Source organism: Spermophilus citellus, assembly GCF_964194105.1.
Source record: "Spermophilus citellus genome assembly, chromosome: 5".
In the NCBI taxonomy this organism is placed as follows: domain Eukaryota; kingdom Metazoa; phylum Chordata; class Mammalia; order Rodentia; family Sciuridae; genus Spermophilus; species Spermophilus citellus.
The window spans coordinates 172,479,954-172,492,261 of record NC_138186.1 but is presented as its reverse complement, the minus strand read 5'-3'; the positions used below and the strand labels follow the sequence as shown (position 1 = coordinate 172,492,261).

Here is a 12,308-nt window from a genome sequence, read left to right as displayed (position 1 = left end):
AAAGAAAAGAACACAGCCCTCTTACCCCTTGAGGGAGGCCGCCGTCTGGCCGGGCAGAGGAGGCCTCCCCGGTACCGGCCCCTGTGGCAGTGTGTCTGGGCCGTGGCATGCCCCAGGTCTCCTCCCCCAGTGGAAAGATCTTTCAGGTTGAAAGTGGGCAGAAGCTACAGAAGCGGTTTCTGTCCCCCACTGCAGTTGTGGTCCCCACACAGACTTCCTTTAAACTCACCCAAGGGCAGCCTTTCAAAGGCACTTCTGTGTCTGCAGAAGGTTTGTTCTTCTAATTCAAAATGTGCCAAAGAAATTCATTTGTAATGGGCTATTTCCCTCTGCCTCACGACGGACCAGGAGGGCACTGACTGCGGCACCTTTGACCCAAGTCCTGGCTGGAGGGCCTGGATTGTGAGTGGGTGTCTCTTCCAGCACAGAAGCATCTCTCAAGGACCAGGAACTCAGAATGTGACCTCAGAAGAGGAGGCCGTCTCCCAGGCTCCCTGAGGGCGCTGCGGCCGAGGTCTCCTTCATGCTCACCAACCCCTGAACTTCCCACTTCTCTGGTTCTGTGGAGCTCCTAACTTTTCTTGCCTGTAAAAAGCCCAAATCAGCGCTGCAGATGTAGCCCAGAATAGAGCCTGGCACGCGTGAGGCCCTGAGTTCCGTTCCCAGCACCAAAAAGAAGAAAGTCAGAACGGAGCTCAGATCTTCCCTACTGTCAGGGCTTTTCTTTTTTTTCTTCTTTTTTTTTTTTAATAGTAATTTTTCTATTTCCCCTTTTCAGTCCTGGAATCAAACCCAGGGCCTGCCTGGCATGTGCTGGGTAAGTGCTCCGCCCCACAGCCGCCCCTCAGGCCCTAACTTCCTCATATCTGGCTGTGGTGTAAGATCTTTGCGGGCAGAACACGCTTTCCTGGGAAGCGGCTTCAAGTCTGCCCTGCAGATGACCCTGAGCTAGGATGAGCTAGAAGTCTCACATCCAGGGCCTTAGACAGGGTGGGCACACAGACAGGCTGGGAGCCTTAGACACAGACTAAAACCAAGATGGACTGGATCTCATCAAGACGGAGACAGCATCAGACCCATCACCTCCCCACGCCCTGGAAAACCCTGCTCGTGACCAGCTGGGGAGACAGATCTGAGCGGGCCTCTTGCTCCCCTGTTGGGTGACATTCAATGAAGCTCTTTCTTTTTGCCCTTGCTTGGTTGACCTTGGACTTTCCAACTTCGAGAACTGTGAGAAACAGGTTCCCGTTGTTTATCAGCCTTCTGATTTTTGCTACAGCAGCTGGACGGGATAACACTGTGCCCAACATGCATCAGAAAACATGTTCTTTACTCCTATTTGAATTACAGTGTTCAGATGTCGACTTACAAAGTGTGCACAGTTTTCAAAATTGGTTTTCAAGTCTGAGGGCGAAACCTTTGCATTCTACTGTGTCACAGTCCAGTGCCAGCGGAGATTAGGTCGGCTTCTCAAGTGGCAGGTGTTTGAAGCCAAGTTCTAGAGCAGAGAGGCTTCCTCACCACTGTCTGCCACCTGGCCTGACTCAGAGGATGTAGAGCCGGGGTGGTGGCCTCTTGGTGTGGCTTGGGCTTCCTTGTACCTGACAGGCTTAGGGGAACCTGGGCAGGCCGTGGGGAGACGGGGTACTTGTGACCAGCCTTGAGACCCGAGGTGCTTCTGACACTCTGCTGGCTGAGAGGGTCTCGGCACAACCGTCTTCAGGAGGATGCAATATAAAGTCCATTTTTGCCTGGAATGGGGTCCAGTGATCTGTGATCTTGCTTCAAAACTGCCAGCAGAGATGACCTTCCCTGTTCTCAATCCATCCAGTTACACTGTGGCCCGGTAGGAGGGCACAGCTTGACCTAGGGCACCTCTCCATTGCCCTCCCAGTGGACGGAGGTACCTGGCATGTTTCACGCCCTGACAGGCTGTATACCAGCGCGGCAGGATTTTCTTTTAAGTCTTCACAACAAGAAGAGCCTTCTTCCTTATAACAGGGATTCCTACCCTAACCCCAGTGACCACCTTTCTCCCCAGGGTGCTTCTAGAGCTCTCGGGGATTGGTGGGAACACACAAAATACTTTCCATCAGTGACCTCATGGCCTGAAGACTTCTTGGCACATTTATTGAAGTATGATTTTCAAAAAGTTTAATTATAGTTCTCATACAAGTGTGTGGTAAGTGCACGTCAAAAGCCCGGTCAGATGGAAAACATCAGGATGGTAAAGTTAGCTCAAGAGAGCCTGAGAGACTATTTTCTGAAGAAAGATGAGGAATGAGATTGTTAGTGACAAAACTGGTTGATGCCCCTGGAGGGGAGTAACACTTAACTTTTGGAGTTATCTTTGCTAAGGGACATAAATAATTACCTTGCATTGTAACCAACTGTAAGAGTTAACATACAACTCCTTGGAGCCCTGATCAATAACAAATGCTAAGCCAAACAAAAGGCAGATTCCCCTAAATCAGCAGTTCCCCAAAGGTGATCAGCAGACCCTTGGAAATGATCTCATCCCCTCAAAAGATCAAAATCATTTTTTTTCATTTTTTATTGGTGCATTACAATTATGCACAATAGTGGGATTTTCAGTGTTATATTCGCACGTGCACATAGCATGTACTGGGCTCCTATTCTCCTGAATCTCCCCTTCACGCAGCTGGAATGGGATAATACCTGTACCTTCCCCCGTCCCCTTTCTGGTCTTCCCTCTATTTTCACTGGGTCCCTTTTCTTTCCAGCTCCCACACATGAGAGAAAACTTGAGTCCTTGACTTTCGAGACTGGCTTATCTGACTTAGAACGATGTTCCCCAGTTCCATCCACTTTCCTGTAAGTGACTAGACTCCAGTCTCCTTTATGGCTGAGTAGAACGCCCTGGGGTGCGTGCACCACCTTTTCTTCATCCATTCACCTGTTGACAGACTCCTGGTCTGGTTCTGTAACTTGGCTAATGTGAATCATGGTGCTACGATTGTGGGTGTGTGTATGCTGAACCACCCTTACACCCCTGAACTGAAACCAGATTATTATGATGGACAGTCTTCTTCATGCGTTTTTGAATACAAATTGCTAATGTTTTAATTAAGGATTTTTACATTTCTGTCCATCAAAGATATTCGTCTGTAGTTTTCTTTCTCTGATGTGTTCTTATCTGGTTTGGGCATCAGGGCAATACTGGCTCAGAAGATGAATTTGGGAGTTTTTCCCTCTTTCTACTTCATGGAAGGGTTAGAGGAGCCGTGGTGTTAGTTATTCTTTGAAAGTCAGGTAGAATTTAGCTGTGTATCATCTGGTCCTGGGCTTTTCTTTGTTGGAATGGAAGACTTTTTATTACTAATTCAATCTCATTGCTTATTACTGATCTGTTTAGGTTTCTGTATCTTCTTGATTCAATTTGGTAGGTCATATGTGTCTAGAAATTTGTCCTTTTTCTCTAGATTTTCCATTTTATTAAATATGATTTCAAAGTAGTCCTTAATGACTCTCTAGGTTTCAGAGATATGTGTGGTAATATCTCCTTTTTAGCATTTAATTTTATTAATTTGGGTCTTCTATTTTGGTTAGTTTTATTTAAATATTTATCAATCTTATTTATCTTTTCAGAGAACCAAGTCTTTGTTTCATTGATCCTTTGTATTATTTTTGAATTCTCTATGTCACTAACCTCAGCTCTTAATTATTTCCTTTCTTCTACTGATTTTGAAATTGGTTTGTTCTTTTTTTCTAGGGCTTTGAGATGCATCATGAAGTTGTTTATTAGGGATCTTTCTGATTTTCTTATGTAGGCACTCATAGCTATAAACTTTCTTCTTAGAACTGCCTTCTCTGTCCCAGAGATTCTGATAATGTTTCTATTCTCATTTGATTCTAGGAATTTTTAAATTTCTCCCTTTATTTCCTCTCTTATTCAGTATAAAAATATATTGATCAATCTCAATTTGTTTATGTAATTTCTATGGCTTTTCTTACTGTTTATTTTATTGTATTATGATCTCATAAAATTCAAGGAATTTTATTGATTTGTTTGTATTTGCTCAGACTTGCTCTGTGTCCTACAATAAAGTCTATTTGGGAGAAGTTTCCACAAGTGGCTGAGAAGAAGGTAAATTTAGCTGTAGGATGAAATATTCTATAGATGTCTATTAGGCTCATTTGACTTAAGGTATTTTTTTAGGTCTAATAAGTCTTTACTGAGTTTATGTCTGATTGACCTGTCCATTGGTGAGAGGGATGTATTGAAATTACCCAGTATTATTGAATTGGGATCTTTTGAGTTTTTACATCAAGTAGTGATTGTTTTATGCACACTGATGTTTGAGACATAAATACTTACTGACATTATATCTTCTCATTGGATTGTTCCCTTTACCAGTATGAAGTGATTTTTTTTTTTGTCTCTTATAAATTTTTGTTTTAAGTCTGCTTTATTGGATATAAAAGTAAATACTCCTGCTTGTTTTTGGTCTTCATCTGCATGGAATATCTTTTCCCATCTTTTCACGTTCAGCCTGTGAATGACTTTGCCTAAAGATGAGCCTCTTGAAAACAACATATACTTGGGTCTTGCTTTTTAATCCAATCTAATGTCTTAATTGGAGTGTTGTGAACATTTTATATTCAGTGTTATTAGAGGGCAATGTTTATTATTTCCTTCTCTGATTTATTTCTAATGTTTAATTTGGTCCTTCTTCTCATTTGCTTAGTTATGTTTCTAATGAGATCCATCCCTTTGGGAGTTCTGAAGACTGTTTTTAACTTCTTTTTGTATACAGTGTCTTTAAGTACAGAAATTTAGTGCATGACTTAGTTGTGAATACTTTTAGTTTATGCTTATCTTATTTCTTCTTAAATTCTAAAGAATAGCTTTGATAGATATAGCAATCTTGGTGTGCAGTTAGTTTCTGTTAATTAGAGTCTGCTGAGAAATCAGAAGTAATTCTGATTGGCTTACCTCTAAACGAGACCTCATGTTTTTCTCTTGAGGCTTCAAAATTATTTTTGTAATACCTCCAACATGTCTTTGGCCCTTTTTGCCTGTTTTGGCATTTATATTAGTGGTGGGTACCACTGCAGAAACCAAGAGTTGTGACACCCACCACATGGTATTGGTCATTGCCTTGTTGATGTCTCACTCCCAGGCAAGGAGAAGAGGTCAATTAGACATGCCAGTATCCTTGATGAGGATGTAAAAAGTGTTAACTTTATTAGCCTTGATCTTTGTGTGCACATTTCTAAACATTGTGTGGGATGAGAATGGCCCTGCGCTCTTTACTGCACTGAAGTATGTTGTCTCCCTCAAGGTGCTTGGGTGCTGAGCCAACTGTGGGGCACCATTGTTAGTTGAAAAAGCAACTGACAGATGAGATGATTATTTGGACATCAGTATTTAGAGTATTTTTCCAAGATGAGTGCAGTTAGTGTGTTATTTCAAGGAAAACAACTAACAGTATTTGTTGTCAATGATAAAAGTGGAGTGGTCAAGTGAAAAACTAGAATTTTGGAAGGCTGTGTCTGCCACTGTGAGCTTAAAAGCTTTCCCATTCCCAAAGAATCTTCTGACCAGGTCAGTGGTGGCATTAATGAAGACGATTCCTTGGGTAGGGTATGAGGAGACATGGTAGCAATGGGAAACTCTGCGATCTCAGTGAACAATATCATCCAAATGACCCATGGGCAGTGATGCAAAATCACGCATGGTGTGACGGATTTGATGCTGTAACAAATTACCACAAACTCATAGGTGTACAACAGCACGATTCTCTTATCTGACAGTTCTGCAGTTTCAGAGCCTGATCCGAGTCTCCTTGGGCTTAGGTCATAGTATCATATTGGACCATGCTCCTTTCTGGAGGCTCCACAGGAGAATCTGCTTCCTGGTCTTTCCAGCTGACAGAGGCCACAGCATTCCTTGGCTGAGGGACCTCTTCTTCCAATGCATGAAGCCAGGAGCAGTGGGTTGGGTCCTTTCCATGTGGCATCCCTCTGGTCCTCTTCTGTAGTTACCTCTTCCTCTCAAGGTCCTTAACAACTACATTTTGCAAAAGTCTCTTTTGCTGTGTAAGGAACAAATCCAGGGTTCTGGTGAGTAGCAGGCCAGTAGGGGGCCATGACTTTGACTATTGCAAACAGGCAGAAATTCACTCAAAGTTCTAGATGGTGCTATGCGTTCTAAAGTCAGAATGGGAAAGAGTGATACAATTTCAGATTCCACAGGGCAGCTGAAAGTTTAGAGTTTTTGTTTATATCTAAAAAGCTGTTAAATCCTCCTCCCCTCTCCACCTAGATATCTGTGTGGAGCTGAATTTTCATTATCAACTTTAATTAAACAGCACATTTCAGTGATCGAATGCAGGAGCAAATATAAGAATCAACTTTCTTCTATTATACCTGACATCAAAGAGATTTGCAAAACTGTAAAGTAATGTTTCTTTTTTCACTGTGTTAATTTTGCTATACAAAATGTTTTTATTTATTTTTTTTTCAAATAATTTTATCTTTAATAACGTGGCAATAATTCAAAATATGAAAAACGTGTTCCCTTTAAAGAGGATGCCACCATGATGGCCTCATACAAGCATGATCAAAGGCAATCGGAGGAGACTGGATTCCAAAGGGCATGGGTGGTTGGGTTACAGATTCTTCGAAGCAGGCGACAGACGAAACATGAAATTTAAGGGACCCTCAGAGAACAGGGCGCGGTTGCTGAGTCATGAGCACCTTGAACCGTTTCTTGATGGTGATTCGGTATTTGTCGTCCGGGGAGAACTGAGCAGGATGGGCTGAGCAGGTCTGTTGTCCCATAGGGTCAAATTTCTTCAGTGTGTAGACTCCATCTCCTTGCTCATTGAGATAATACTGGAGAAACATGACCACGTTTTACAAAATGTTTTTAAAGACATAAATTTTAATACAAACGTGACTTTATAATGGGCTTATTATAAGAGTTTTTAATTTATCAATTTTAAAATGTTCTCTGATTTAAATTTTTAATAAGCTAGATGTCATTAAATATAATGCATATAAGCAGAGGTTCTTTGGGGGCCTCAATGACTTTTTCAGTTCTTATTAGTGTATCATAGTTGTACATAATACTGTGTAATCACTCAAGCATAGGATACAATTTGCTCCAATTCAGTCCCAGCTTCCCCTTTCCCACCCCTCCTCCTCCCCTATCCTTTTCCTCTATTCTATTGATCTTCATTCTATTTATGCATACTTTTTAAAAATTAGTGTCTTATAGATACACATAAAGGTGAAATTCACTGCGGTGTATTCAAAGGGAACTCAATAATTTTTAGGAGTATAAGGGATCCTGAGACCAAAAGTTTAAGGATTGCTTCATATAGAATAAATAAATCATGAGATGATGTTTCCAGATGGCTTTGGAGGGACCTGTCCTCGTCCCCTGTGCTGTTTCTTGACAAATGTTTTCAAGCTCTCCTGTGTTGTAGATTGGGGGAACAAGGGTGAGGACCTGGGGTGCTGGGCCGTGTTGCCAGGCACCCACTATTTAGCTGTGCCCCTTTAACACACTGTAAGCTTTGCCAGGCTTGACTCCCTTCCTCTATGAGGTGGGCACGACACCTGCTTTGTCTATATCCGGGGTTGTTAGAAAGCTAAGCAGGATGATGAGAGGAAAATGTCTTCTGATTGAGAATTTGCTGGGTAAGCTGTTCTTTTTAATCTAACCTACAGAATAAAATCTGTCGACAAAGTGCTCCTGGCTGAGTGGATAAGGGAGCTAAAGCAAGCACAGATCAATTTAGTGCCTCTCCCAGCCACAGCAGGAAGGTGGCAGGCAGAAGGAGGACACAGCTCTGTCCCAAGTTACTTGTGGGTGCTGAAGAGGGTGCTGAATCAGGACAGGACGGGAGTGGGGACTCAGAGGAGGGGTGGAGCTTCACCATGAAGCTGGGCCTGCAGGATGACAGGGGGGGTCCCTGGGACCCTCCACTCCTTCTGGCTCATTTCTGGACTGCAGTCTGTGCTGGCCCAGGGTGACCCTGCTCTGGTCGGCTCTCCTCCCCAGCAGCCCCTGCAGGATCTCTCTCCCCCTGTTGTACCTCGGTCCTGCTGCACACCCACCCACAGGGCTGCCCCAGCAGTGGGGAGCCGGCGAGCAGACGTCCTGGGACTCCTGCAGACGCCCACGATGAGGGAACCTTGCCTCCTTTAAACTAGCAGAGGCAAGTCATGAGTTGTCACCTTTATCTGGTCCAGGGAAACTATTTTGTGACTTAACCAGCTTCCCAAACCAGAGTCTGCCGCAAGGAAAAGAGAAAATTACTTTAATGACTAGCTATACCTTGAAGAAGGAGCAAAGTAGCATTTAGAACAAATGGAGTCGCCTTTTAAGTCTGTGGCCAAGTGCTTGCAAGAGATTAAAGGGAGATGAGAAGAGATATAAAATACAGGACCAAAATAGCAAAATAAGAAAGTCCTTTCATCCTAAAGTTGACTTCTAAATGTCATTGAACTCATGAATCTTTTTTTTTTTTTTTTTTTTTAGAAAAACAAAAACAACCAAAGGAACAAAGCTTACTTCTTAGCTCTGTCAACCAAGCAGGGTTAGAAAGTCGCATCCCTCAGGCCAGGACTGCCACCTCCCAGGGCCCAACTCCATCAGAAAGGCAGAGTTCTTCTTAGCAACATGAGGCGGGAGAAGCAGTATTTGAGGATAAAAAGTGCCATGGTACAAAAATGGATTTTTGAAATAACAAATGACAAAAGCTATAATGAAAACCTAAAATGATGGCCCCAAACAACTCAAAAGTCAAATGCATAGAACCCCAAGACTGGCCAGAGTGCTTTGGAGGTGGTGCAGGGGGATATGCACCTGGCTGTTGCCTTAGGATGTGACCTGATCAGTGGCCCCAGGTTTGTGATTCACCTGAGGGTGGTTGATAGAGAATAGGAAGAATAAATAAAGGATTTTTGCTCTGTTTGCAAGTTTCCTGAATACTGACTTGATTCCTGTCATTCCCTTGATTGCTAAGGGCGACCAACGAGGAATCTGTTCTCTGGAATACTATGCTTTCGCTTTTGAACATGTTTGATCTCCTGATCCACTGTAATTATGATTATTATTATTATTGGTGCTCACAAGTCATTCCATTCCTCTATCAGGAGCCCTTTGAGTAAGCTCCTGGGTCCCCAGCTGCCTTCCGGCCTCCTAGCTTTCCCCCGTCACCATGCTCTGGCCTCGTTGTCCCTTTTCCCTGACACTGGAACAGCCACTTCTCCAAGGAGCTCTGGCTTCTTGGAGAAAATATGTATTTAGAAACCATACTTTTGGTCCTAGGGGGTGCTTAGTGCCACTGGGGTGGTCAACATTACCAGGCCCTTTCAGTAGACATGGCAAAGTGAAAAAGTCTGGTTTGTTTCTTATATTAAAAGGCACACGCACACACATCATGAGTTCATAGTGAGATTTACAATTCAATTTTAGCATGACAAAACTTTTGCTTAATCTTGGATTCATTTCTAAATTTGTTTAATTTTATTTTTATATTTCCATTCTCTTATAACACCCCCGGTAGCATTAATATCATTACTTGTTTGTTTTGTTAATTTATTTAACTACACGATAACAATGCTATATAATTACAAAATGGAAACTGAAAGCAGTTTAATATACTTTGCAGGGATTTTTTTTTTTTTTTTTTTTTTTTTTTTTTTTGCTTTAGGATGTGTCCATTAGGAAACACAGTCAAAGCCATGTTTTAAAGTCACTTGAAATAATGCTCTCTGTGGTTAAGCAATCTTCCCGATACCTAATTCCATACATTTCCTCTACTTTGCTTTTGGTTTTCAGAAGTTGCCAAGAATTAAGTTTTGTTGTATAATCATAAAAACATTTGCAGTGTTCAAGGTCAAATACACAAAGCAACTGCATTCAGGGGACTTCCCCCCACCCCTGGGTCTGCTCCTCCGCCCAGAACCACTTCTTTCAGTTGCCAGGGTGGGTAGCACTGTCCCCCAGTGCAGGGCAGGCGTAGCCCTTTATGTTGCTCACACTTTCTGTGGGTCCTGACTCTAGACAGCTCCCGTGACGTCTGGGGTCTCGGCTGCCTTAGTCCATCTTCTGTGGCTAGGGACAAGACACCACAGACTGGGCAAAATGTAAAGAAGGGAGGTTCATTTAGGTCCTGGTTTTGAGGGTGAAAGTCCAGACAGTGAGGGGCTGGCTCTGGGGTGGCCTTCTTGCTGGCAGGCTCTGGAGGGCACAGCCTCACGTGGCAGAGAGGAGGAGTGGGGGCTCACATGTGCACATTTCCCCTGTCCCTCTCCCAGGCCACCAGGATTCCACCCTGAGGACTCTACCAGATGACTTTATATAATCCTACAGACCCCTCCCCTAATTCCGTGGGCCACTCATTTTCCATTTTCCTCTTGACATTCACCATGGGGACTGAGTTTCAGCATGAGTTTCAGAGGGGACAAACCGTAATGGGGACATGGCACAGCTGGAGGTTGGAACCAGGGAGGCAGTGGATGCTGGCTGAATGCTGTTCCACGCTGAATGCTGTTCCAGGCTGAATGAATGCTGTTTCAGGCAGGCCTCCCACGTGTCTCTGGATACAGGTTAGTGTGTACCCCCTCACAGCCTGTTGGCTGGTTTTCTCAAACTGAGCATCCTAAAAAGAGAGGAAGCCAGGTGGGGGCTGCCCCACAGTGGAAGCCACACTATCCTTGCAGTGTTCCTCTGTCCAGGAGCTGAGAATCCCATCCCCATCTCTGGCAGGGTGGGAAGGATCTCCGTGTCTTGATGTGGCAGCAGCTGGATCATGAAGAACAGATGGGGCTGCAAAATGTCACTGCAGTGCCTTTGGGAAATGTAAAGCCCTACAACATGTTAGGGTTTGCTTTTTTTTTTTTTTTTTTTTTTTTTTGGTGCTGGGGATTGACCCCAGGGCTGCTCAACCACTGAGCCACATCCTCAGCCCTTTGTTTTTTTTGTTTTTTTAATTTTAAGACGAGGTTTAAAAAAAAATGTAGCTCATCAGCCAGGCTGAGCTGGTGAGGTCAGAAGTGTTATCTGTGAGGAGAAGAGAAGAAGGGAAAGGAGGCAGGTGACCAGGAGAAGGCCTTCCTCAGCTTATATGACCAGCTCGACTGCAGAGACGCGGTCACGGCGACCCCCGGTGTGGCTATGAGAGCCTGAGACCCCAGGTTGGTGCAGTGAAGAGGGGGCCACGTTGCTCCCCTCATCCCCGCTAAGACGCAGGCCTAGAGCTACACCTCCAGCAGGTCCCCACCAGGAGCCCTGCTTTCCCTCGGTCTCAGCGAAGGTCCCCAGCCTCTGAACTCGGAGGAGAGGCAATGCTGAGCTCTTCTAGGGACAGGGCACCGTGGGGAAGATGATGGCACCTTCTGTTTCAATCACCACGACCCTCTGTGGAGAATATTGCTTTCCTGTCCAGCAAATGGGGAAGTGAGCTTTGGAGAAGTCAATTAACTTACCAAGGGTCACACAGCTCCTCAGTGGGAGAGGCTGAACTTAACCCGAGTTGCCTGCAATTAACCAGGTGCTACCTCTGCTCCCTAAGGAGACTTCTCCTCAACCCTGTGGCCCTCCACCACATCAAGAGCGCTGTGGGCTTTGTCCCTCTGGTTTGCAGAAACCTTGTCTTGCCCAGCTTGGCCAGGATGGGAGTTGTGCTGAAAGGCAACCTTGGTATGTGCTTGGAACCCAACTGGCAGGCTCTCCTGTAGCTCCGTTGGCCATTATTCCTGAAGCCCCCAGGGCCTGTTTCCCAAGAGGAGGCAAAGACAACCAGCCCCTACTCCAGCATCTGGCTCACTCGACTGTTCTACAGCTGAGTGTCTGTCAGTTGGCATCTGACCATTTCTCACCAACAGATGTTGTGGCACACACACAGACCTTCCCTTAGGCCTGTGCCACCTTGTGCTTCTGGTTATGCTATCCTTCCACAGGGAACGCAGAGCGCCCTGGCCGTCAGTGCCTTCCTCTAGGTGGGGTCTCTGCCCACTCCTTGCTCTCGGTTTTCTCACCTGGTTTTCAGTGCTCTTCTTCCTCCCTCCTCAGTCATGGTAACTCTACCACTCCTTGCGCCAGTCCCGATCAGCTGCTCTTCTGCCACCTGGGAGGGGTGTTTTCCCACTCTACTGGCATCAGGTGTGGCATCTCACTTGTTTTGGCTAAAGGAATTTCAGTGAAAAATTCAATGTTATTGCTGGCAAGTTTGGGCCACCATGGGGTCCTGCCATTGCTGTGCCCTTTGAATGGGCAGTAGATTCATCCTGGGTTCAGAGTGAAGAAGACCACGGGCCACGGCAGC

At 44.7% G+C, this 12,308-nt stretch overlaps 1 protein-coding gene across 1 annotated transcript; it reads right to left on the bottom strand.

Moving 5' to 3' along the window:
• Positions 1-6,476: 6,476 nt before the first annotated feature.
• Positions 6,477-6,877, bottom strand: LOC308648783 (H/ACA ribonucleoprotein complex subunit 3-like). The gene has a single exon (XM_081293793.1). It carries the CDS (start codon positions 6,871-6,873, stop codon positions 6,688-6,690), a length of 186 nt encoding a protein of 61 aa, XP_081149919.1. The 5' UTR covers positions 6,874-6,877; the 3' UTR covers positions 6,477-6,687.
• Positions 6,878-12,308: the final 5,431 nt, after the last annotated feature.

What these genes read in the sequence shown, in the direction of transcription:
- LOC308648783 (XM_081293793.1), bottom strand. Translation starts at nt 6,873, where the DNA reads ATGTTTCTCCAGTATTATCTCAATGAGCAAGGAGATGGAGTCTACACA.